The sequence below is a fragment of the Monodon monoceros genome, unplaced genomic scaffold (assembly GCF_005190385.1).
Source record: "Monodon monoceros isolate NGI ecotype Baffin Bay Population unplaced genomic scaffold, NGI_Narwhal_1 Super_Scaffold_11, whole genome shotgun sequence".
NCBI lineage: Eukaryota > Metazoa > Chordata > Mammalia > Artiodactyla > Monodontidae > Monodon > Monodon monoceros.
Window position 1 is genome coordinate 10359368 of NW_021703767.1, and position 26969 is coordinate 10386336.

Here is a 26969-nt window from a genome sequence, read left to right on the forward strand (position 1 = left end):
TTTTTTTTCGGTATGCGGGCCTCTCACTGCTGTGGCCTCTCCCGTCGCGGAGCACAGGCTCCGGACACGCAGGCTCAGCGGCCATGGCTCACGGGCCCAGCCGCTCCGCGGCACGTGGGATCTTCCCGGACCGGGGCACGAACCCGTGTCCCCTGCATCGGCAGGGTTAATGTTTGCTGCTTCTCCAACCGTCATGGGCTCCCAGAAGCGAGCACCTAAGGTTTCCCTCTGTGCTGTGCGATCGTCGAAACCTCAAAACCCACCAGAGGGATGCCTCTCAGACGGTCAACACAGCACCCCACCGACCTGCCCCTCTCCTCCCCATCTGCAATGACAGTTTTCCGAGGATGACAAGTGCTCCTAGAAGTTCCAGGCAGGCAGGAACGCTCTCTCCCACGTCTCCAGACCCCACGACCCTGGCCTGGATCTCCAGGGAAAGGGCTCAGGGGGAGTCACTGAGGAAGCATGTTCCCTGCTTTCAGGATTTTCAGGATTTGCAGGCACCAAGCCTCAGTACTTTCGCTTCTTGCTTTCGTGATTTGCCCTTTCTCCGCTTCCCAGAGCCCGGCTAGGAGCCTGGGGGAGGGAGCCCAGCCGGGCCTACCGGGGTGATAGCACACCTACCCCTCCCCGGGGCCTTTCTCTCCACTTTTGCGACAAAGAGGAAATTGGGAAGTCTCTACGCTTCTTAATCTTCTGCCCCTGTTCGTTACTTTCTACGGCTTCCGTTAACTAGAGAGCCACCCTTTCCCTTTTGCTGTCCCTGCCCCATCCAAGCCAAACTCTCTCCTGCCTTCCTTGTCATCATTCAGCTCCTGACACAGCTCACCCGGGCCTGTCATTCAAATGCCTGAACCTGGGTTCACGTGTTTAATTACAGATTTGAACCCCAAAGTTGGACTAGGCTGTTTGTCCACAGCTTCCTCCTAAGGCCATGCCCCCACCTCCCTGCCATCTCCCCGGTGCCTGTGTTCTGCCCTCTCCCCTGCCGTGTTCAGGTGTCCCTGTGTCACCTCCTTCCCCAGAAGCGTCCCTAGGTTCCTCCGGGTTCCAGCACTTTTCAAATCCATCCTTCCAAGTTCACTCTTTATCTTGCTAGCCCGTCTTATCTTCCCACCCGTGCTCACAGCCTCTTGCCCAAACTGACCCACTGACCGGCCTCAGGGCCTCGGGTCCCCAAACATTGAAACCTTTCCCTGCCACCACCTTGACGGCTCCACTCTGTGCCTAACAGGACTACAGAAGTCCAGTTAACCCCCTTCCCCCAGACCCCTTCTCGTGGGCACATGAGTTTTCAGCTGGTGGCCAAAGGGCCACACCAGCCCATCTGTGTTGGCCCCGCTGGTCTCCATCTGAAAAAAGTGCTGGAATGTGGGCCAGCAGCAGGAAAGCCATTTGCTACCCTCCTTATCAATCTTCCTTCCACTTTTGTCTCCTCTCCCTTGGTCCCTCAGTTCCAATAGAGGGGAAAGTACTTTGGACGTGTTGTTGAGGCTGGTTTGCTCTTTTTTTCAAGGATGGCAGGAAGTTCTTGTTTATTGGAAAGGTTGTTCGTTTCCAAAGACGCTACGGAGCCAAGCAACTACCTATAGGACGATTTCTCGCTGCCTTTTTTCGGGGTGGTACACAATACCAAAAAATAAACCAACGGGGGAGGGTCAGTGAACACAAAGGGAGATGTTATAATAGGCTTTTGTTGGTACTTGCATTTTCTTGTTGAAAAACACGGTAAAGACCCCGAGGTGCTGAGGTGTGGACAGAAGCCTGATGTTATCAGGCCCCTAGAAATCCTGCCTGGAGTCCAGTGGCAGAGGCAGGACCGAGAACTCGAAAAGACGGAGGCAACTGGTCTTGCTCAGTACAAACGGTGCTTTTAGTCTGTCGTAAACAGCCTGTGCCCCAGGGCTCAAATCCTTCAAAAGTTTGCCTAGGTAATTGCGTTTCATTGCCGTCTGGCATGTGCTCGTCTAATCTGGACGTTCAGACAGCCAGGCCAAAGCTTGCGAGACTGCAGGAGAATGAGCCCGTGAATTTAATCCACTTGAAAGACAGACTAATACAACTGCGCCTAACTCATTATTTTAAGTGATGTGAGCAGAAGAGGGTATGGCACTTTCCATAAAAGGGTTTAAAATCAGCATGTTGGTTGCAGCCACTTGGCAGTTGAAGGCTATTAGAAGAAAAGGCCGAACCAGGGTGGCAGTGTGACCCTGCCTCCCACCTCTTGCGATCCCCACCCGAAAACACAGCCGGGGGGTGGGGGGCACGGGAATGGTCCCCTCCCTCCCTCCCTAATTTTGAGTTGCATTATTCATGAATTCACAGCAACAGATATCAACTTTTATTTGAGATTTGGGGTTGTTTGGGCTCAGTTTCAGGATGGAAAGGAGACGTAAATGGGGTCAGGGCTTCCCGCCAGCCCCACGAAGCTCAGAATCCCAGGTCTGTTAGCAGGAAAAGGTACCCCTCCCCAGCCTCCAAACGGCACTGTACTTGGAGATTACTTCTGTGTGTGTGCGTGCGCGCGCACCTGTGTGCGCGCGCGTTTTTTTTTTTTCTTTTTTGAAATTTAGACCAGTTTCTTCGTTTTGTCAGTATACGGTAACTAGGTTCGAGGGGGAAATGGCTTCGATCATCATATAGTAAAAGCAGCACTCTACAAGCAACCAGAAGGTCTGTCCCTGCCCTGTCACTAACCTGCCGTGGGGAACAAGGAGGAGTCATCTCACCTCGCCACACTTCAGCTTGCTCCAACGTGGGGCTGGCTTGAAAAGCCTCCGAGGTTGCTTTCTGCTCTATCATTCCATGAGCTGTTGGAATGAAACCTTAGAAATGTTGACAGTGAGCTGCACCATCATCTGGTTACATGTGACTCGTGCCCGGGTAGCTCAGGAGAGGCAAGCGCTAGCCTGTCCCTCCCCAGGTGGCAAAGCCGACGGTCAGCTCAGGGGCGATCCTGTCAGTCGTTTACACCTGCGGCTCACACGGGGCCCGGCACGCCAGCTCTGAGGCTGGGTGCCAGGCGATGAGACTGTGAGAAAGCGGCCGTCCCAAACCCTGCCATGGGGACAGAGCCCTGGCCGCAGCATGACGGCAGACGGATGGCCACCCCTGGTTCCCAGAAGGGCTCCAGAAGGTGCCCGCCACACTCCTTATCTCTTAACACTCCTCAGTTTCACTTGTACTCGGCCCAGGCCACGTGCTGCATTAAATTTCTCTGAGTCTGGGGGCACCTTTGGTAGTCACAGCATCCGGCTTTGTCATCATGGTTTGACACTGGGGTTGTACATGCCTAGCCTGGGCTGGGTTTCCCTAAGGCACCACTGGCATTTGTGGCCGGATCATCCCCTGCTGTTGGGGGGCCATCCTGTGCACTGGGTGATGTTTAATAGCACCCCACCCCTGGCCTCCACCCACGAGATGCCAGTAGCATCCCCTTATCCCAGTGGCAACAAGCAAAAACATCTCCAGACATTGTCCAGCGTCCCCTGAAGGAGAAACCGCCCTTGTTGAGAGCCATCTGGGAAATTCACAAGGGTTCAGTCGGTCCACACAGGATGTCAGTGTCGGCCACAAACGGCAGCCCCTTGGGCCTCTATCCTCGTCAGCAAATCAGTGCTGACTCTTGGCTTCTGCAGGCCGCCAGGATCCCTGCTCTCCGGGGTCGTCCCTATTGCTGAGCAGGAGTTTCTAATTCTCTGCTCTCTCAAACTCAGCTTTTAATTTTTAAAAAGTCTCCATTTTAGTCCAAGTCACTGAAAACCTACTGCTTCTCTGAGAAAGCCTTCCTTGACCTTGTAAATCAAAGCGGTTCTCTGGAGGGAGGTTTCCCACTGCTGGGCTCACAGTATCATCTTTCTCAGAGTGACCTCATCTATTAAAGGATGAAGGTTGTATTTGAAATGCCATTTACTTTCTCTGAGTCAGTACATGAAGCTGTGGATCTTCAGATGATCAGAGGTCTGCTTATTACCAAGAGTTGTGTGTGTGTGTGTGTGTGTGTGTGTGTGTGTCAGTTTTAAAATCGAGGTCTGTGTTGGAGTTTAAAAGAATTCCGGCAGATTTCCATTTGCCTTTCTGAATCAGAGTTTGGGGTGATGTTCCCCTGTGAGTGTAGATTGCCCACAGACGCATCTGACTTTATTAGTTTGCGTTCTTTGTTCAGAGCACCAGGGATGAGCTTATGAAAGTACACGCGGCTCTTATCTTCAAAGGCCTCCTTGATGCCGCAAAACTCCACCTCAGCAACCTGTGCTGTTAATCTGTCGCCGTCCCAATTAGTTCACATCAAGGTCAGTTCTTTGGGGTGTGCGAAACGGCTGCAGACTTAGGTGAGCCGATTCCTCTTGTGCGGATCTCGCAGGGAGGTGGGGCGGGGGGAGACCGCAGGAGGGGCAGGAGGCACAGAGGAAGCCGATCGCGATCCCCCTGCCCCCAGCTCGCAAGCCAGAGACACCCAGTGATACTGGCACAGGAACCCGCCACCGAGCGGCCAGGCGCTCGGCCTCTTCCTCCCAGCTGCTCCGACGGCAAATATCCAAGTGGTTACCGATTTTCCAAAAACAGAGAAGCGTAACAGAGCCATTCCTTGGGGTCTTTTTATGTGTGGAGAAGCCTTGCGTTTAAGACGTATAGTAAACTACTCCAAAAAGATGTTTACAAAAAGTGAACCAGAGCTGGCGGCGCTGTAGGGTGTCACGTTCTAGGAGTGAAGCAGGACACTGGGCTCAGGACTGCCGGTCCCGCCATCTCCCAACCGAAAAGATGGGAGTCTGCGAATCGCAGCGTCTTCTGTCTCCAGCGTCGGGGGTGAGGGCCCTCCTTATGTGGAGAGAACAGGCTGTCTCAATGTGTCATTACTTCAGGCACAGCGGGGTGGGAGGAGAAAAGGGTCGGGGCCAGCTGAGATGGCAGCGCCCTTTAAGAGGGAGAAATCCATTGCTCTGTACATCCAGAGACCTTCCCAGAGCGTCGTGGACGTGCAGTGTTGGAGGTGAAGGGACGGCCAGGAACCAGGCAGTGCTGGCTGCCCCCTCGAGACAGGCGCAGTGTGTTCATGCCCCCCGAGGAAGAGTGCTAGAGGGATGCGGGCGGGTGATGCCCCCGCGGGGTCTGGCCTCCTGGTCCTGCTGCTGGGAATCCCGGGAGCCTGGGCCTGATGTGTGGGAAAGGAAAACCAGGAGCGTGTGGATGGGAAAGGGAAAGCTGGGACAGGCCGGTGGGGACAGGCGGGGAGGACGGGACAATCAGAGGCAGCCGCTGCCTTGGCTGGCGCACACGTGTTAGGGGGTGGCGCCCCAGCTTGGGCGTCACTGCACTTCCCTTGGCAGAACGTTCTTCAGGCTGGGAGTGTGGATGGAAGCTCTTATTAGAGAGCAAGCGGTTGCCATTCAACCTGAATCCCAGCCCCGGAGGTGAAGAACCGCGCATTTCCAAGGCTCGGCTCTCCGGTTTCCGTGCAGCAGCTGGCGGGCGCCTTCTGCAGGGCAGGGTGGCGGGGTGCTCCCGCTGAGCGAGGCTGGTGCTCGGCGGGCGGAAAAGGGCTTGCATTCGGTTTGGCAGTCTGTGCAGGTGCCGCGGGAATGGTGTACACGTCGATGGTGAAACCACGTCTCCCCAGGTGAGGGGCTGAGGGCGTTTTGCACCTCGGCCGAGGCCGAGGCGGGCCTCGCCCTGGCGGCTCCGTGGGCTGTGCCCGCCCTCCTCCCTCGTATGGGGCACTCGGGCCTGAGGGGCACGGAGCAGGCCCTCTCGGGACACGGTCCCTTTCTCTGAGGGGACAGGGGAGAGGAGCCTTACTAGAAGCCAGATGGTGCATTAACGACGCTGGAGTCCGGATGCCGTTTCATCCCCCCAAGCCCCTCACAGGTGGGGAAACTGAGTCTCCGAGGGCTTCAGCTGCTGGCCTCAGCACAGGGTGAGTGAGGGGCGAGCGGGGGCTCAGTCCCCATCTCTCAGACTCCCAAACCCTGCCCTCGTGCCCTTGTCCAGGCCCTTTCTCCCTGCGGGGCAGCTCGGGGACGAGGTTCCCAAAACTCGGAAATGTTTGGAGCCAACACAAACCAAAGGAGAGTTCAGTGTCTTTTGTGTTCTTTCTCAGCATTCTCTAGACGGTGTTTATTGCACTCCCTTTTTCCCCATTCATGAGAGTTCTTCTTCTGGTTTTATTAGAACGCCATGTTTCCGAGTTTGCTGCTTAAAATCAGAGGATCGGGTGTAAAATGCAGTACGGGTGCGTTGGGGCACATGTCACATGAGAGCACAAGACACAGAGGCTGCTTGGCCGGGCTTCGAGCCACTCTAAAATTTGTGTGTAGGCTACAGCCTGGAGCTCGAAAAGTATGGTGGAATGGATTTGCATCATGACTTTACAACAAATAAACAAATCTCATAATAATAATACAACAGAATTTGTCAAAAGGTCCTAACTTTTTACAAACCCGCAGAAGTGCTGAAGTAAAAAGTTTAGCACAGAGCCGGAGGGGGTGAGCGGCGCTCAGAGGCAGACAGGCTGCAGGATGGCCTCACTGGCACCTGCTGTGCGTCAGACGTCCTTATGCGGCGGCCTTAAGAGCATCCTCCAATACCAACAACTCACAGGGCAGAGGCGGGGCAGGGGCACTCATCTTATGGCCCCTGAGGTCCCAGTGATAACATCACTCTTTTTTTCTTGCCTGCTGCCACCCTGAGGCATTTCAAGGACCTTGGCAAAGCTTCAGCCACGTTACCTGATAGGATCTGCCCAAGGGACGGCTGATACTGTATCTACTTAGTCGGAGAGATGGCTGCTCCCCCACCCACCCCCCCGGGGAGTCCCGTAGACTCCCCTCCCACCCCATCGGCACATGGCCTTCGGTGCTCAGTAGGGACTGTAGCTTGGCTCTGACAGTCTCACGCCCTGGGCCACGGAACAAGGCTCTCAAGCCTGCACCGTCCTCTTTAGAGCATGTGCTGCCCTCGGTGGGATGTTCCTTCATCAAATTAAGTTTCTTTAGCTATGGGCAGTCCTAGGGGTGCCGTGCCTCTCCCGCTGGTAGCGTCCCACTTTGAGGCGTCAGTAATTTGGTTCCTATGAGTGAGGATCCTCATTTCTGCACCGGGGGCTCAGTCCCAAGCTAGAAGCTGCCTGAGATTTCCCAGCCCTCGACAGGTCTCTCTGGCTCATCCCTTTCGGGAACTAGCAAAGGGGGCGAGGGTGCTGAAGAATGAGCGGTTGGGAGCAGAGAGCCATTTTTACCCTCCTCCATGTTTTGAGATTTTTTGTTGGAGGAGACAGACATGGAGGAATGGACAGAAATTAGCAGGGCAGTCGTGGAATAATTTGAACATGCCCGTGATGGCCTGGCCTTACAGGAATCTACCCAGCCCATCTGTAGAATCAGTTCAGGCCTGGAAAGTGTGTATGGGGGCGGGGGGACAGAGGTTCAGAAAGTGAGGGTGCAGAAAATCTTTACGGGAAGATGTTTGCAATGGACGTTTGTCTGACAAAGGCCAGGGAAATAACTTGTTGGCGAGGGAGGACAGAGCAGAGACCAGAAGGTGCCTTCCTTTCTCTTGGAACCAAGATCCCTGCACGCCGTGTGACCTGAAGGCCACTCTCCCCCAGACTTAGGGAGTCAGTGCTGGCAGAGAATCAGAGGTGTTATCCAGACCCCCATCTTTTCTAGAAGCCAGTGACTTGTCCCCAAACCCTGCCTCGGAGACAACTGTGCCTGAGTCCAGAGCCTTTTTCCAGACGCGGCTCAGACTGATCTGGCTGAGGCGAGAGGCCTCATGGCTGGATTGGACTGTTTCCCCTGGGAACTGTCTGGCACGTCTAACGAGGAATAGCTCTTTGCATTTACAGAGCGCCTTTCATCTGCGGCTCTCAAAGCTGCTCCACAAACAGTAATTAACTCTCACACCTGCGAGGCAGGTGAGTCTGGTTACCCCCATTTTTAGAGATGAAGAAACAAAGGTCTGAGAGGGAAAGGGCTGTGGTAAGCCGCTGGAGTTGGCGGTGGCTCTCGTGTTAGGAACCAGCATTCTGGACTCCCAGCGCCCCGACCACAAAGCCAGGGAGCCTCTCCCGGTCGGGTAAAGAGGATGGGTCCCCAAGGCAGTGAGGGGTAGGGACGTGGCCACACAGCTCCCTTCTGCCCTCCCGCAGGTAGCCTGTCACCTCCCGGGCCCACCGGTCGGTATGAGGACGGGATCCCTCAAGACCCCAACGGCCTTTAAAACGCAGCATCCCCAGGCAGGCCTCTACCCCGGCTTGGTCCTGGATGCTTCCCTTCAGGGTAATTGCCGGAACAATGAACGCATCCTAGCTGTACATGACTAACCAAGATGTCTTCGGCCAGCAGAGACAAACGGTTGGCAGATACCGGAGCTCTTTCACAACTTCTTTTTCCAGGATCCAGAGCCGGTGGGAACTGACTCACGTTAGCAGGGTGTTTCACTGAGAGCAACACCAGGCTCGTCAGTGTCTCTGCCTGGGTGCACCACTATTCTTGCTTGTTGTTCTGTGCTACACTTGTACTGCACAGGCCGGAGGAAACAGCGCTTCAGACAGATGGTGGGACTTTCAGGGAAATGCCTCTTTCGTAGCAGAGAAGGATACAGGCCATGGGGCCGTGAAAGCTGATATCACATGGTTCTGAAGGTAGCAGCAGAGCATCGGGGGGCACCCTTTTTGTTCACAGGGGAGCCTGGATCCTTCTTCCAGGGGTCCCAGACAGGGAGATGCAAACCACCACTGGGGCTCGCCCTGACACATCGCCCTGGAAACTGACTCACATCTAAGTCCTGAGTCACATCCTGTTGTGTGTTCTCAGGCATCCAAGAGGGCATTATACCAGCTGCCCACGACTGAGGTGAACTTGGAGGGCACCCTGGGAACTGCCCTGCCACCTTCCAAGCTGAAAGGGGGAAAAAAAACCCTCTAGGGAAAAAACCAGAGCCACCTGGAGGGTTTATATGTGCACCACTTAGGTTTGGCTCTTAAAAGCAGACACTGGGGCCCTGACGCATACGTAACTTGTCTGGTCTTTGTTTTTAAGTGGCTCTGAAAGGTGTCTGAAAAATCAGGTCTTTAAAGATATCAGCTAAATAGCCAAAGGAAAGGGCCCTCTAACTCTAACCAACAACAGAACCCATCAACCTTCTGGACCCAGGCTGAGGGGGTCACCCAGCATGTGTGTGCCTGTGTGCCTTAGAGCAGCCAGGTTTTGAGGGTGGGTGTTAAAAAGCCCACAGACGTAGGTGCTCAGAGAACCAGCAGGCGTCTCTGGCCATCCTCTTCTATGGCCCTGCGGGAACATGAGGACAAAGTAGGACATTTTAAACTTTTCAAAGAGCAGCTTTTGGTTTTGTTCACTTTCTGTTGCTTTCTTGTATTCGATTTCTTTGATTTCTACTCTAATTTTTATTATTTCTTTCCTTCTGCTTGCGTTAGGTTTATTTTGCTCGTTTTTTCTCTGTTCCTAAGGTGGAAACTCATCGATTCTGAATCATCCCTCTTTTCTAATATATGCATTAAGATGCTACAAATTTCCCTCTAAGCACTGCTTTCCACTGCATCCCACAAATTGTGGTGTTGGATTTTCACTCAGTTCAAAAGACATTTTAATTTCTCTTGAGACTTCTTATCTGACCCGTGGGTTATTCAGAAGTGTGTTGTTGAAGCTCCAAATATTCAGGGATGTTCCAGCTGTCTTTCTGTCATTGGCTTTTTAGTTTAAATCCATGTGGCCTGAGAGTATACTTCGTATGATTTCTGTTCTTTTAATTTTAAGGTGTGTTTTATGGTCTATCTTGGTGGATGTTCCCTGTGAGCTTGAAAAGAACGTGTACTCTGCTGTTGTTGGATGGAATTTTCCAAAGATGTTCATTGGGTCAAGCTGGTTGGTAGCACTGTTCAGATGAACTGTGCCCTAATTTTCTGCCTGCTTGATGTATCAATTACTGAAAGAGGCCTGTGAAGACTTCAGCTATAACTGTGTATTTTTCTTTCTCCCTGTCATCTTATCAGTTTGTGCCTCATGTCTTCTGACACTCTGTCAGGTGCATACATATTAAGGATCATTATGTTTTCTTAGACATAACATTTTTCATCATGTAAGTCCGCTCTTTTTTTTAATGTATTTTATTGAAGTATAGTTGATTTACAGTGTTAATTTCTGCTGTACAGAAAAGTGATTCAGTTATATAAAGACTATATATATATATTACATATATAGTCTTTTTCATGTAATTCCCCTCTTTTTCCCTAAAATTTTTCCTTCTTCTGAAGTCAGTTTTGTATAAAATTAATATAGCTGCTCTGGCTTTCTTTTGATTACTGTTAGCCCAGTCTTTCTCTACCCCTTTACTTTCAACCTGACACTTTAAAGTAGGTTCCTCGTAGACAACACATAGCTTTGTTTTTAATTCACTCTGACAATCTCTGTCTTTCAGTTGGTACATGTATTAGACCGTTCATATTTAAAACGATTACTGATATAGCTGGATTAACATCTACCATGTTTGTAACTGTTTTATATTCGTCGCACCTATTCTTCTTTTCTCCTCTTTTTCTGCCTTCTCTGGTTTTAACTGAGCATTTTATTTGATTCCATTCCATTTTATCTCTGCTCTTGGTTTATCAGTTATACTTTAAAAAATGCTTTTAGTGGTTGTCCTAGAGTTTGCAAAATACTGTGTAATGAATGTAAGTCACCGTCAGATAACACGAGACCACTTCTTCCTTCCCATTTCTGTCAGTACTGTCATTCACTTCACTTATCCATCGCTTACAACCACCCAATACGTTACCATTATGACTTTAAACAGTTATCTTTTGGATCAATTAAGAATAGGAAAAATAAGACTTTACCTTCATTTACTCTTTCTATTATGCTCTTCCTTTCTTTATGTAGATCCAAGTTTCTGATGTATATTATTTGCCTTTTCCCTGAAGAACTTTTTTTTAACATTTCCTGCAGGACAGGTCTGCTGGATAAATTAGCTCAGTTTTTCTTTGTCAGAGAATGGCTTTATTTCTCCTTCACCTTTGAAGAAGAATTTTGCTGAATATAGAATTCTAGGTTGGTAGCTTTTTCCTTTCAACACTTTACTTACTACACTCTACTTCTGCTTGCATGGTTTCCGAAAAGAAGTCTGAAGTAATTCTTATCATTGTTCCTGTCTGGGCAAGGTATCTGCCTCACACCTTTCCTTTCTGGTTTCTTTCAAGATTTTCTCTGTCTTTAGGTTTTCTGCAGTTTCAATATGATATGCCTAGATGTAGATTATTTGATATTTATTTTGCTTGGTGGTCCCTGAGTTTCTTGGCTCTGTGGTTTCGTGTCTGTCATTAATTTTGTCAAGTTCTCAGCTATTAATACTTCAAATATTTCTTCCACTCTGTTTTCTCCTTTTCCTTCTGATATTTCTACTACACATATATTACACTTTTGAAATTGTCCCAAAGTTCATGGATGTTCTTTTTGTTTCTGTTTTTCTTTCTTTTTTCTCTTTACCTTATAGTTTGGGAAGTTTCTATTGACATATTTTCAATTTCATTGAAATTCTTTCATATTTCATTGATTCTTTCCTCACTCATGTCCAGTCTGTTGATGAGCCCATCAAAGGTATTTCTCATATCTGTTAGAGTGTTTTTCATTTCCAGAATTTCCTTCTGAGTCTTAAGAGTCTCTCTCTCCCTGCTTACATTACCCATCTGTTCTTCCATGCTGTTTTCTTTTTCCATTAGAGCCCTTAACATTTTTTTTTTTTTTTTTTTTTTGGCTGAGTTGGGTCTTCGTTGCCTTGCACAGGCTTTCTCTAGTTGCAGAGAGCAGGGGCTACTCTTTTGTTGCGGTGCACGGGCTTTTCATTGCAGTGGCTTCTCTTGTGCGGAGCACGGACTCTAGGCATGCAGGCTTCAGTAGTTGTGGCACGCTAGAGCCCTTAACATATTGATCAGTTAAATTCCCTGATAACTCCAAAATTTACGTCACATCTGAGTCTGGTCCTGACACTTGTTTTCTCTCTTCAGATTTTTTTCTTGCCTTCTGTCGTGCCTTATTTCTGATTTGGAAGCTGGATATGATGTATCAGGTAACAGGAACTGAAGTAAATAGGCCTTTGGTGTGAGATTTTATGTTCATCTAACTAGGAGTTGGGCTCTGTTTAATGTTTGCTGTAGCTGAAGGTGCCAGAGGCTTTAAATTCCACTAATGTCCTTGTTTTTGTTTCTGTCTTTGGGCTTCCCTAAGAACCCTTCCTTAAATAGTCTGTCTTGCAGCTCCTTCAGCTGTAACCCGCTGCTATTATACAGGATCCCATGAAGAGCTGGAGAAGTCCCTAAATGAAAAACCCATGAAAGTGTCCCCACCCCTGCCCCATACACACAGACAAGAATGCAGCCCTCAGGAGTTTCTTACTCTCACACTAGTCTATACTCAGCCTCCAACAATTTGTCAAAATTACCATTTAAATGTTCCTACCAGTTCATGGCTCCAGTGGCTTCTGCTCCCAGCAAGCACACCTCAGCATAATTTTCTGTATTCACCTCTCTCAAGATTTCAGGGTGGCAGTTTGCCCTATGACCTCAATTCTCTACTAGATCTAAGAAAAATTGTGGATTATCAGTTTTAGGGGTTTTTTCATGTTGTAAAGATGGGAGTGATAACTTCTAAGCTCTTGACATTTCAGAGCTGAACTTGGAACCAGCAGAACATTTTGACTTGAATTATCTGATAGGGTCATTTTTTACTTTGAAGGTATTTTGATATTGCTGCATCAAAGGTAAAAGCACTCTACTCTCTTAACTCATGTATGCTATGGATACCTCTGAGCTCACCACTAGCCTCAACCCCCCTTATTCCTAACTACCCCCCTTCTTTGACCTCATTTCAAATGGAAAGGAGTGGGGCTCAGGATCTCAGAGGAAGGGGGCTGTTTTATCCATTACTTGATGGATCAAACAGCTAAAAATAACCCATCATAAAACGGCCTCAGTAAAGCAGCTACATCAAAACATTATGTACCCTGGAAAAAACAGGATGCAGACAGACTAAAACTTAAATTTTCTAATCCAGTAGTTTTTTTAACGGAAACATGAGCTGGTTGAGATTGGATCCTCACCTTCTCCGTCCTCACCTCAACTCTCCAGTTTTCTTGCCCATTTACCACTTAATCTCCTGAGTCCAGTTCTTCTCCGGTGCTGAAGACTCTGTGTGTCGTCAGCCTTTTTTCAGTGAACAGAACAGCGTTACCTGAGTCTCATCCTGGAGCAGGTGTGTGTGGCCTTACCAATAAATATCAGATAAGTCCCTTGGCACGGATTTCTTTTCCTTTTTAATAATATAATCATAAAAATTAGCCAGACTTACTGAGCATTTACTATGGCCAAAAACGGTGACACCCACTTTATATACAGTTTATCTCACTTATCCCTATTACCCTTTGAAGTAGGAAAACTATGTATCCGAGGAAATCAGTGACTTGCCCAAGGTCATACAGCTAGTTTATGGGGAAGGGAGAATGCAAACCGAAATCTGTTTATCACTTAAATTAGGTGCTTTCCCTTCTCTGTTCCTCTCAGAGGTATAACATAGCATGTAATAAATACCACTAGGGTTCTTATCTCTAACTTGGGAACGGCTGTTTGCCAAGTCCCGTTTAGGGAGGTAATCCAGCTGTTCACATGGATACAGCCCCCACTAGCCACAACTCCAGAAGGCAAGGACTATAATCCACTCACTACTGAGTTCCCAAAACAGTGGCCCTAATAAAGCAAAAAGTTCATTGGCAACATGAATGAATGAGGAAGTAAATAACTTCATGAGCCTAAGAGTGAATGAATGAAGTAACTCAGCGTGATGATTAATGCAATAGGAGAAAGCCTTTCCAAGCATCATACAGTCCTGGGATCTTCACTAAGTTCCAATGGGACAGGGACCATATTGGTCTTACTCATAAATTAGCACATGCCTGGCACATAGTAAGTTTCAATAAACTTGTTTTTTTCGGTGGATTGACCTATCAGAGGCATTCCCTTCAAGAACAAGCAGCCCTCCTCTGAAGAATGACGGACAGTGGTTCTCTTCCTCAGCCTATGACTTTTTTCTTGATAACCCCCATCTTATCCCTGTCCTACTTCCTCTTCCCAGAATACACATATTTACTATTGCAAGCACCATTCTTCACCTCAAACACCCACCCACCTGATTCTTCCCTAACTCTGTTTAACATACGAGTTAAGCAGAGAAGTACTGTTTGGGACCTATTTGAATTAGGATCCTGCACTGTCACCACTGAAAGGGGCTCAAAGATCATCTCCTTTCAGAAATGAGAATAAGAAAGGGTAAGCAAGTGACCCAGGGTCATCACACATACAGGCCAGAGGCCACGTCTCCTGCCTCTCAGTCCAGTGCTCGGGCGGCCCACAGCACTGTCACTTCCATACCTGCCTTCGTGTGTTCACGTTGGCCCCATCGTGGCAAGCATGGTAACTCAATAGTAAACTCAGCAAACCATATTATTGGCCCTTCATGTTTTGTTTTGTTTTGTTTTTGTTTTAATGAATAATCCATGTAATAGAAGAAAACACGTGAAACTCCGACATGAGAAGCTCGCCATCACCACCTTCTGGCCCACTGCTGCCAATGAAGCCAAACACAGTTCACTGTGGTCACAGATATGAAAAATGATCAGGGGTCACTGGGTTTTTAGTGCTGTCCCCCAACTAGCACTGAAAGGCTGAGTTGTGGTGTGAAGTAAGAAGATGTTGAATTTGAAACCCTGTGTTAAAAAAAAAATCATAGAACCTGGACTTTAATCATAAAGATCATTTTACCAAAGCATATTTTTAAAAGGCTGTGAAACATTATGCAACATTTGCATGGTTTAATTACGAGTTTAGAAAAGCCTAGCACAACTTTTTCACTACAGTAAAACATGACAGAGCATGAATCATGGCATAATACTTTATGCTTACTGTAGTTTTAGACATGGGGTTAGGGGTGCTGGGCTGTCTACACAACAACGCATGAATTACTGTACCACAATTCACACCCAAAGGGCTTTATGACAATTATAAAACCTCTTCTGTTTGCTTTTTAAATGATTAACATATTTGAGTACTATACATATTCACTTTGTAAATACGTGTATCCAGGACATGTGCGTGTCTTACGGAAAATATCTGAGTATATAATTTTATTTTCACTTGGAGCAAAATACTTGTAGCAGTATGGGAATGTTAAACAATCTGCTATTGCTATTTGCTTTCAGTTGCTGGAAACACTGTTAGCTGTAAGATTATGCAGGATCTCTGACAGTAGTTGAACACTTATTTTCCACTGAGTCTGGAATGGCCCGGCTCTTTATTCCTTGCCATCTCCTCAATTCTCTAAAATTCAGAAGAAAATGAAGACCTTTCTTTAATAGTAGATTTCAAAGATTCTAAGTTAAAATATTTCCCCAGGTTCTTCAAAATTCAAAATTAAAAAGTCAGTTATTTTAAAGAAAAGAAAGAAGTAGATCAGTATGAGGGAAACCGGGTAGAGGCTCTCGGGAGAAGAGTAAGAAGGCAGACCTGGCTCTCCATTTACTTGATTCTGTTCTCCACGGTGACAGCTTCAAAGGCATAATAGACAAGGGACACTTTAACTGGAAGTGCAAAGCCCCAGAGGGAGGAGGTGTGGACAATGTATAACGTGTAGGAATAACTCATTTCTTTATGTCACGACACACAGAAAACTGACACCTGTTGTTTTCCTAAGGAACTTTGCTGCTCTTTCTGTATTTACTCCCAGCATCATGAACCCCTGGCTATGAAGACCCTTTGGAGTTAGTGTAGTTTGCTGTCACCTTTGTCTACAAAGAAGGTGGAATACAAAGAGAAAATTAACGTTTAATTCTAAGACAGAAATGTAAAGCTATCTTATGGTGAGACAGTGGTTGATTTTTACATTTTCTTACACATTTTGCCTAAGAATAGAAGGTGTTGGGTTTTTTTTCCCTCCTCTGCAAACACTATGATGCTTTTGAAAACTAAGATTCCTATGAATGCTGGAGTCAAATTTACAAAACGCTTTTTACCAAATCTTCTGAAGTCAGATCTTTGTCTCTTCTCTCGCCCAGGCCTCTTTATTTTTTTTGTTAACATCTTTATTGGAGTATAATTGCTTTACAATGGTGTGTTAGTTCCTGCTTTATAACAAAGTGAATCAGCTATACATATACATATACATATATCCCCATATCCCCTCCCTCTTGTGTCTCCCTCCCACCCTCCCTATCCCACCGCTCTAGGTGGTCACAAAGCACCGAGCTGATCTCCCTGTGCTATGTGGCTGCTTCCCACTAGCTATTTTACATTGGGTAGTGTATATATGTCCATGCCACTCTCTCACTTCGTCCCAGCTTACCATTCCCCCTCGCCGTGTCCTCAAGTCCATTCTCTACGTCTGCATCTTTATTCCTGTCCTGCCCCTAGGTTCTTCATAACCTTTTTTTTTTTTTTTAGATTCCATACATATATGTGTTAGCATACAGTATTTGTTTTTCTCTTTCTGACTTACTTCTCTCTGTATGACAGACTCTAGGTCCATCTACCTCACTACAAACCAGGCCTCTTTTAATGGCACTCTGTAAAATACTTGCTCAACATTCTGCCCCTTAAAAGTTGCAAACTTGAGGTCTTGAGAAAAAGTGGAAGACATCTCTGTTAGTCTGGGTTGATAGAGGCAGCTCTGCACTGCCGGGTTTGTGAACAAGTCATCAGGCCTTGTTGCCAGTTTCCTAGCCAGACTTTCTTTTCAGTTATCCTTGGGAGAGAGTTCACCTGAACAGAAAACATTTAAAAGCCACAGAATATTTCTACCAAAGGTACAAGACAAAGACCCAAACCCTTGCATTCTTTTGCGCTTACTGAGTACAGAGAGACGGGTGATCGCCTGATAATAATAACCATGATTACTAGTAAAGCTGGGCAGCCAATACGCGCGGTCAATGGTCCGAATGTTAACACTTCTACCTGGAAAGCATAAATCAGCCTCTCTCACCAGTAGTGTGATTAAAGAAAACCTCTGGAAGGAACAGTTAGCGGAGGAAAATCTTCAAGAGTCAAACATAAATTATATTTCAGTATCGTTTTGGGGGGAAATCATCAGACAAAAGCAAATACTGGGACTTAAGGAGGCTTATTAAACACTGGTAAACAGGCCACAAACATGTATTAGATTTAAACAAAGGTAGCTGTTTTTTTATTAAAAGATTTTATTTTTCTAAATCCTGACCCACTCTACATGTAAGTGACCTCCCTGATTCTCTGCAGATACAAGGCAGATCCAGCCGTCCCCACCATGGTCCTACGAGCAGTCCTACCAGTACCTGGGACCCATTGCCTCTCCTTCTGTCCACCCAGCAACACCCATCTCGCCTGGACGGGCCAGCGGCATGACAACCCTCTCTGCAGAGCTTTCCAGTCGACTCTCAAGTAAGCTGCTTGAAAATACACTCTTTGAAGTCCAGCTGCAGTGGAAGGTTCTGGAGACCAGAAGGGATGCACGAACGGGGTGGCAGTCATTTTTGATTGGATACAGTACGGTTTAAAGACAAGGCTGTCTATCTCTAAGTCCCCCGCCCACGCGCTGATTTTCCTTGACACTCAGAGGCAGAGATTACGTACAGATGTGAAGGGAGGAGTGGCTTGGAAAAAGTGGATTCCTTGGGCGTTTGGGGGTGCTCACATTCGGCAGGCACGGGTGGCAGCTGAAGGGTCAGTGACAGAAAAGGCCAAAGTAGTCAGCTTCTGGGCCTCAGATGGGACTGATCCATCTTGCAGTGGCGAGCTTTCACAGGCCACGTGAACAGTGCACTGGGGCACACATGGAGTGGGACGCACATCTACCCCAACGGGACACTCCCAACTAAGAGCCGCTTATATCAGGTTTGAGGAACAGACTGGAAAGCTCAGGTGTCATGGCTGGCATAACTGTTGTTAATACGTGCTCATTAAACCTAGTCATTTAACCTATAAGACCTTTGGGCTTGCCATTCACCTTTGCTTGTGGGCAGGGAAATCAGAGTTACAGAGAAAAATTCCTTTGTTGAAAGCAAAAAGAAGCGACTCCCTGTTTGGGGCTTTGAAATTGGAGCTGGACCAGACTGTGAAAATACTTCAGAGGACTTCAGCAGTAGGAAGCCTGAGAACACACTTCTGTGGAAGGGCGGCTGTTTTTGCTTTTCAGCTCCTGGAATCAGATTATAGCAGATTAGGGGCAGGCAAAAGGGCAAAGGCATTGCGTCTGCCATTTTACGTGTGGTGTAATGTTGTGTTTTGTGGACGATTGTGATTATTTGAGATTTCCCCAAATGCTTCAGCTTCTTCTCAGAGCTTCACAGAATCCCTCTCAGCTTCTCAACAGCAGCAGTGCTGACACCTGGGGCCAGATGATTGTTCACTGTGGGGGGGCAGTCCTGTGCACTGCAGGGCCTTCATCAGTGTCTCTGGCCTCTAGATGCCAGCAGCACCCCCAGGCATGGCAACCAAAAATCACCAGACGTTGCCAAATGTCCTGAGGGCCACACTGCCCCACAGTTCAGAACTGTCTTCTTGGGCGAGGTAGAGGAATAGGAAAGCCAACTTCGTTGCCCAGTTTCCACATTATTTTCAGCCACTGTTGCCAAGAATCTCATGGCACCTGCCAGGCTAAGGAGTTAAGGGACTAGTGTAGGAATTATGAAGTCCATTCAGCTTGTTGTTGTTGTAGAAGCTCTGTCCCCTCAGTACTGGTCTGCTTCCAAAGGCACTTGTCATCTTTCATTGTTTCTTCTTCTTGTTGGCACTGCTCTGCCCATTGGCTGTGGTCTACATCTGAAGCAATTACTGTTTTTCTTGGAAATGTCCCTGCTGTGGGTCTGTCCCTTGGAATTTATTTCATAAGTCTTTTGACTTGGTCCGCACCCAAGATCATCGGCACCTTAGAGTCCAAGAACCCTAGGGGCCAGCTGTTCTGGCTGACCAGTTCAGATGGAAGGGTGACTTCTTTTTTTATAGGAATGAGTAACACGTGCCCTCCCCAATCTCGTCTCACAGTTACACGTCTGAATAGCCTGGACTTCAGTTAGCCAAGGAGCAATGGAAGGGCATTTTATGGCATGAGGGTATGAAGGAGATAAAAACCGCATCCCATTTCAGCACCCAAGCGTGACCCTGCGCCGTCTTGGAGGGTGGACCCAGGAGAATGCCAGAGGAGCTTTCACCGGTGGCAGAGCATAGCATGGGAGACTGCTCTCCACCTTGGCAGGTCTCCCTCTGAGAAATCGAGCCTGGAGCCCAGGCCTGAAAAGTACTGTCATCTACCTGTGGGCAGGAGGGGTCTGGGATACTTAAAAGAAAAGTGGCTGCTTTGAGAGCCTGCTTTCCTTGAATCCCGCCCCCCAGCTCAGCTCTGTGCTCTGCCCCTCTCCCCACCCCCAGCGCCACCTGGGCTTCCTTTGGCCGGAGAGACCTGTGCTCTGTGTCTGTCTCTTACCTTTGCAGACAGACTCCACACCTTGTCTGAAAAGAGTTGTCATCTGGAGGTTTTCTTTTCTTTTTTTTAAATAATGTTTAGCTGCCAACCTGGGCGACAGACAGCATGCATTAATCTGAGTCATGCGAGATCCTTTTAAGGCAGCCATTATCTGCTCAGGCTGTTTAATCCTTCGGGGGCAGTGGGAGGGGCCCAGAGCAGGGCTGCTTTCATCCACAACAAGCTGCAGAATGAAGACTTGAGCTGTCATGACAAATATTTAGCTCCATCGGTGGGGCAACATTTCCAGCTAAAATACCTGCGCCGCCTAATCCCCAGATTTCCTACTGTTTAAAAGCTCCCTGTGAATATCAGGGGTCCCCACCTCTGCCCACACTGCTACCCAATAAGGAGGCACCAGCCCAGCCGAAAGGACAAATGAGCTAAGGCCGGGTGGGTGAACTGTGCGTCACTGGTGGGGCGTGCTTGGTAGGGGGTGTCAGACCGGACATAAAAATGAAAACAAATATTTTAATAGGTCACTTGAATCTGAGCCCACCTAGTGGGCCGAAGTTGTTTTGTTATCACAATGTGTGTGTAAAGGACAATTTGGCCAAACGGATGGTCTTCTGTAGCGTGACACTGGTACTATGTGGCCAGAAGAAGAATCACAGGCAACATCTAAGATCTTCCAGATATTCTGCCCACAAGTGAAAGAACTATTTTCTCCTGACAGCTGAGACCATAACATCATTCCATTACTTATGTCCGTGACAAATCACGGGCTCACTTGGGATTCCAGTAACTTGCTGTCATCACCAGGTTACCACACAGCAGTTGGAACAGACTGGCAGAGCATGTCCAGACACAGTCATGAAACAGGGTGACCTTTCATTCATTTTCCAGTGGATTCACCTTTTTGTCTCATGGCAAATGAAGCAAGAGGAATAATGGGTGGAGTCATTTATTTGTGTCCAGAGTATTACATCAGATGACAACAAATGGACTGTATTTGCCTAATGCTTCTCCCTGGACTATAGAAATCTAACTGGAAAAATGGAGTAAAGCTTCCTGTTAACTCTCAAGTATGTCACAGCTCTCTGTGTGAACACAAACAAGTGACACAGGGCTTGCTCACAGAAGGCCCCAGCGGGCAGGGACAAACCCTGTGGAATGAGGTGCGGCCTGACTTCAGGACGAGCTAGAGAGTGTCCGTGGAAGGGCTGCCCTAGAACCACTGTCAGTTTGCAACTTTTTCCCTGCCCACACGTCTCACTCTCTTTGAAAAGGTTAACAGGAGTGTTTCTTTCAAAGTCAGACTCCTGGTTTCCTCATCACTGGAGAGATTTGCTGCGGACTTCTGTTGTTTCTGTAATTACCTCTCTGACGAAGAGTATATCCCCTCATCAGAGGCACCCCAAATTTACAGGAGCTCACTTGGAGGGACGGAAGGGGAGGGGGAGGGGAAGAGAGAAAGAGAAAGAGAGAGCACAAGAACGAGAACACTAGCTCTCCCTGCTGGAATAACAGGCTTGAAATATGAGGACGCTGATCAACAGCCGATGCCGTCCAAAAACAGATTAACCCACGCGATGGCTTTCCTTTCACAGCAAGCTTTTGGCTCAGTCAGGTTCTCTGTGGGCCTGAACACAAAAGGACACAGGCCATATGCCATCTTGAGCTTGGAGTTATTTCGTATGTTGATCTGAGAACTGATAAATTTTAAAACATTCAGTTCTTGCCTCTGCTCTGTTTTGTTGCTGTCTTTTGGGTTTGCTGACGTAAAGACTACGGTCCTGGCCTGGTCATTTAACGCATAATTCTGAGGAACAGAAACTACCCCAGGACACCATCCTACATGCACAGTGGTGGTTCTCAGTGGGGGTGGGGGACTTTTGCCCCCCTCACCCCTACCCCCAGGACATTTGAAAGGTCGGGAGACATTGTTGGCTGTCACAATGGGGGGAGTGGGGCTCATTACTGACATCTGCTGGGCAGAGGCCAAGGATGCTGCCAAACATCCATCCCAGACCCACATCACCCCAAAAAAGCTGGCCCCAAATGTCAGTAACGCCACTGTTGGGAAACTCTGATCCACAGGACACAGGAAACCCATCCTAGCACCCAAACCCACGAGTGGTTCCCAAGGGCAGCCTGTGGTTAAGGAAAACGCAAAAAGATGCCACAAAGGATAGCCAAAGCCAGTCTGCGAAATGGTAAATGCATCATCCTAACCAAATGAGATTTATAGACAAAGCTTTGCCATTTCTGGTAGAATTTCAACATGTACAAAAACGGAGCAGATAAGTCAAGGTCCTGCAGCCACTCCTCTGAACGAACCGGTGATGCATCTTAGAGAAAAGCACGTGAAACCGACGCTGTACTGTTTCTAAAACTGTGGAACTAGTCTGAAGGTAGATATGGGAGAGAAAGAGTGATGTGACGGTTCACGGACACCCACTCCCAGTCACTACTATGGCGTGCATCAGCTTCAACCACAGGAAACGGCCAATTGTTAACTATTCCGGGCCTACCGAAACAGCAGTTTTAAACGTATTATAACGTATTAAAATGTTATTACCTATTAATATTGTTATGACAATACCGTATTACGTATATATATTCTATTAATATTAATCTATTAACGCATCCATTAGTAGTTCTAGTGTTACACTGTTTTGTTATACATTGTTATATTAATATCACCGATTAAGTGTACATTACTATTGATATATTAATATATTGATTATATAGAGAGATGGCAAACTTTTCTGCAAAGGGCCAGATTCTAAATATTTTAGACTTTCTGAGCCCTACAGTCTGGCCCTCCAGTCTCTGCCAGGACCACTCAACTCTGCAGTGGTGACTTAAAAGCAGCCACAGATAATACATAAAAGAATGAGTCGGGCTCCTTCCAATAGTACTTCATGTATCAACACTGAAATTTAAATTCCGTATCATTTTCATGTCAGGACATCATCTTTTGATTTTTTTTTTCTTTTTCAACCATTTGGAAAAGTGAAACTCATTGTTAGCCTGTGGGCTTACAAAAATTGGTAGCTGGTGGATCTGGCAGGTGGGTTTGCCAACCCCAGAGTTACAGAAATATGGTTATATTAAGCAAGTATTATATCATATACCGTATTACGTTGCATGAGATCGTATATCACCATCATCATCGTATCAGCTGTCTGGGCAGCAGCGTTCTGGGTAATGCTCCCGCGAGCGGGCCGGCGGGGGAAGGGGCGTGGCCTCCTTGAACCCCTGTCTCACGATATTTTTCTCTCCCTCCCTGCAGCCGCGCCCGACCTAACGGCCTTCGGCGACCCGCGCCAGTTTTCCGCGCTGCCCTCCATCTCCGATCCCCGCATGCACTACCCCGGCGCCTTCACCTACTCCCCGACACCCGTCACGTCGGGCATCGGCATCGGCATGTCGGCCATGAGCTCGGCCACGCGCTACCACACGTACCTGCCGCCGCCCTACCCTGGCTCGTCGCAGGCGCAGGGCGGCCCGTTCCAGGCCAGCTCGCCGTCCTACCACCTGTACTACGGCGCGTCAGCCGGCTCCTACCAGTTCTCCATGGTGGGCGGTGAGCGGTCGCCGCCGCGCATTCTGCCGCCCTGCACCAACGCCTCCACAGGCTCAGCGCTGCTCAACCCCAGCCTCCCGAACCAGAACGACGTGGTGGAGGCCGAGGGCAGCCACAGCAACTCCCCAACCAACATGGCGCCCGCCGCGCGCCTCGAGGAGGCCGTGTGGCGACCCTACTGAGGCTGCGCACGCGCTCTCCGTGCGGCCGGGCGTCGTCCCGGAAGCGCCTCCTTCGGGCTCCGGCCTCGTGTGCTCGGGAAACCCGCGTGGGCCCGGCCGCCGGCCCTGGGGAGCGCGCCGCTGCCAACTGCCATGGTGATGTCGCTCCGGGCGGGGCCTCGGGGCCACCTGTGCTTCTCAAGTCCGTGCAGTTCGCAATTGCCTTTGGCCCATCTCAGATTTTTCTAACCTGATGCAACTTGAGGGTGTCCGCTTCACCACACCGTGGACACGCTGTAAGGCAAACAGAAAGATTCCCAGAGGGAAACTGTGAATGCTTCTGATTTAGCAATGCTGTGAATAAAAGAAAGATTTTATACCCTTGACTTCACTTTTTAACCAAGTTGTTTATTCCAAAGAGTATGGAATTCGGGTTTTTCGGGGGGTTTTTTTGGGGGGGTGGGGAGATGCAACTCATTCTGTTTGGCATCTAATTCATATTTTTAATTTTCTTTTGCAGCACCTTATAAATTGCAAAATGCGTATTTGCATTTGGGGTGGTTTTTATTTTTATATATACATAAATTTGAGCTTGCTTCTTTCTTGCTTTGACAAATGAAAGAAATATGATTCCTTTTTCTGTAAGTTTTATTTAACTTTTTTTTGGACTTTTTTTGTAGTTGTTTTTTGAGAAACGGCTACAGCTTTGGGTCATTTTCAACTACTGTATTCCCACAAGGAATCCCTAGATATTTATGTATCTTGATGTTTAGACACTTACTTAATGTGTTGATACTTTTTTTATTATTTAAATGTACTTATATTAAGAAGAAAAATATCAAGTACTACAGTTTTCGTTTTTGATAGTAGCCAAAGTTAATTGTATCACATTGAAGAAAGTTGGAATAAAAGGATGGGTAATGTGATCACTTGGTTATCTAAATATTGTTTACATTAAACTCCCTTTAATGTTAATCAAACGAGTTGGTAGCTAACGCAGCAATGTTTTTAGTAGGCTTTTTAGATACTGAGGGTCACTCCAAAGATCTAAAGTATGGAATTTTCTGCCAAGCTCAACAAAGGGTCTCATATCTGACTCCCTCCCTTCAAACGGAGAAGGTCAAATCTGGTTCCAGAGGGTTCACGCAGATGCCATGATTGCACCTCTGGAGAGGATTTATTTTCTGCCTAGGGGTTTTCTCACTCCATGGCCTCTTGTTAATGTCAGACATGCTTTGTAACAGAATGAATCTGAAGTAAGCTGTGTGGAGGAGAGGCATCCACATGGAAACCGAGTGGATGAATTCAGGGGTTCCTTAACTGCTTGATTCTGGAGATCAAGAGAGGAGATCATCTGAATCTAGAGTTCAGATTTTTTTAGCTCCAAGAAAATATTCCTCTTTGATACAGTACCTGTTCATTGATGCAGAACGAAACTTGTGGCTGTCCCCCAAGGCTGGGAGTGGAAGGGACTAGACCGGATGCCTTTGACAGCTGAAGGTCTCCAGCTCAGTTTTCATAGGGTGGGCCCAGAAGCAGGCCTGAACAAGCCAAATCCCCTCCGTGTGCCTCAGTGGAGTCATGTGGGAGAGCATCGTCCCACCTGTGCAGGACCCCGTCCCATGCTGCTCACTGACCACCCATCTTTGTGTTGTTCTCACTAGGCTGAGACCCTACCCTGTAGGGTGTGTGCACTTTTACCCGTGCATCAGCATGACAGGAAAGATTCATGTCACTGCTGCCCATGGCTACAATCCAAACATACCCAATGTCACTGTAAATTTTATGGCACTATTTTTATTGGAGGATTTGGTCAGAATGCAGTTGTTGTACAACTCATAAATACTAACTGCTGATTTTGACATATGTGTGCTCAAAAATGATCTGGTTGTTATTTAATGTACCTCTTAAATTAGTTGAAACGATTTCAGGTCAACTCTGAAGAGTATTTGAAAGCAGGACTTCAGAACAGTGTTCGATTTTTATTTTATAAATTTAAGGATTCAAATTAGAAAGATCTTTGGCTGCAGGCAGCAAAACAGCTGGTCTTATTTAAAACAACTTGTTTTTGAGTTTTCTTATATATATATATATTATTTGTTATACACAGATGCAGTAGCACTTTGGTAAGAGTAAAGCAGTTTGTGTTGTCAGTCAGGTCGTTCTTATCTAGAAAAGAGCTAAAGCAGATCTTGGAGAAACTCAGAATATATTTATTTTCATTTTAGGCATAATTCTCCCTCCATGACACACTTTCATGTTTTATTCTATGTTACATTTTTATGGCAAAATGACCCTTAAATGTCAGTAAATTTAAAACTTTTTATTTCTGAAAAGGACCATTAGCCCATTTGCCCCAAATTCAACTTTCTTTTCATGATCAGCCTTCTTTTCATGATCAACGTTCTTTTCAGCACGTTGCCTTATCTGACCTGACAAAATGTTGGTTAAAAAAAAAATGAAGGAAAAAAATGTATACTTTTCAGTTCAGTTCTGGTACCTGAAGATATTCCAACTCAAAATCAGCCCAATGCCCTACAAGGGAAATCAGATAATCTCTCACATTGAATCTTCACTCTCAAAGCCATGTGTGCGGAGAGCTTGTCACTTTGTCGTGGACCCACAGGTTTGGCCATTCAGAGTTTCACAGACCCTTACCAGCATGTATAGTATTTAATCTTTCCAGAAAAAAAGAAAAAAAAAAGTCAAACCTTAGTTGTTTTGGAGATAGGTCTCATACTTAACGCATTGTTCCCCTGAGGAATTCCATTCTATTGCCTTCAGGTTAAATTAAGGTGGTCCTTTTATCAAGTAGATCCTTAAGCCAATTAAGTAATAACTGGATGTATCTGGGAGCACTGGTCCAGGAGAAGAAAGATTAAATAGCCATCTTTACTGCTCGTTCATGCCCTTATTTATAATTTCAACATAGACATATTTCAGTTATTTTTGTTTTTCTCACTATCTAAAAATACTTCTATTTTTCTCCCTCTCTGCCCCCCGCAATTATCTCCCTCTTTGTCTCTCCCCGTCCCTCCTCCAAATCCCACCTCTTCCCTCCTCCATTCTCCAGTTTTGTGTAAGGAGATAGCACGCACGCCCATCCCAACACCAAACACGTTTCCTCCCTTTACATAAAGGAACATAGTGAGTCAGCCTTTCTCCTGCGTATGGGTTTCTTCCAGCAGAATGGAGACATTGCCAACCATTTTGGATCTGCTTGCTGTCCAAGTGCAGCAATAGAAGCCTTCCTGGGCAAATTACAATCAGTGACTTAACAGACAGCCTTTCTGCTGCCTAGGGTTTCTGTGCAGATAAACAGAAATGCTCTGATTAGAAAGGAAATGAATGGTTTCACTCAAATGTACTGCAATTTAGGACTGCGGATTTCTGTCTTGAAATACCTGTTTCCTTGGGACATTCTGTCCTGGTGATTTTTGTTTTTGGTGTTTTTTTGTTTTCTGGGGGATGATATGTTTGGGGTCTTTTATACATGAAAAGTCGGTTTAACAATGATATCAGAAAACATTTTTTACATCTGAACAAAATGCCTTTTTGTTTACCCGCAGTATACAGTCTTTTGGGACTTTTTGTTTGTCTGTTTCTTTGTTTGGAGTTTTCTCCACCCTTTAGCCAGATCAGTATGGATGAGGCTGATCATTTGGCACTGTTTTTTCCTTCCAGAAGAGTTGCATCAACAAAGTTAATTGTATTTATGTATGTAAA

At 47.1% G+C, this 26969-nt stretch overlaps 1 protein-coding gene across 3 annotated transcripts in view; it reads left to right on the forward strand.

The window, feature by feature from the left end:
- RUNX1 (RUNX family transcription factor 1) overlaps positions 1-23656 on the forward strand; it is a 244508-nt gene extending 220852 nt beyond the window's left edge. For all 3 annotated transcript variants that reach the window (XM_029214051.1, XM_029214053.1, XM_029214052.1), the window contains 2 exons: positions 17309-17470; positions 22789-23656. In XM_029214051.1, the coding sequence (XP_029069884.1) occupies positions 17309-17470; positions 22789-23264 (638 nt within the window). In that variant the 3' untranslated portion in view covers positions 23265-23656. The remainder of the gene's footprint in view (positions 1-17308; positions 17471-22788) is intronic.
- The last annotated feature ends 3313 nt before the right edge of the window (positions 23657-26969 follow it).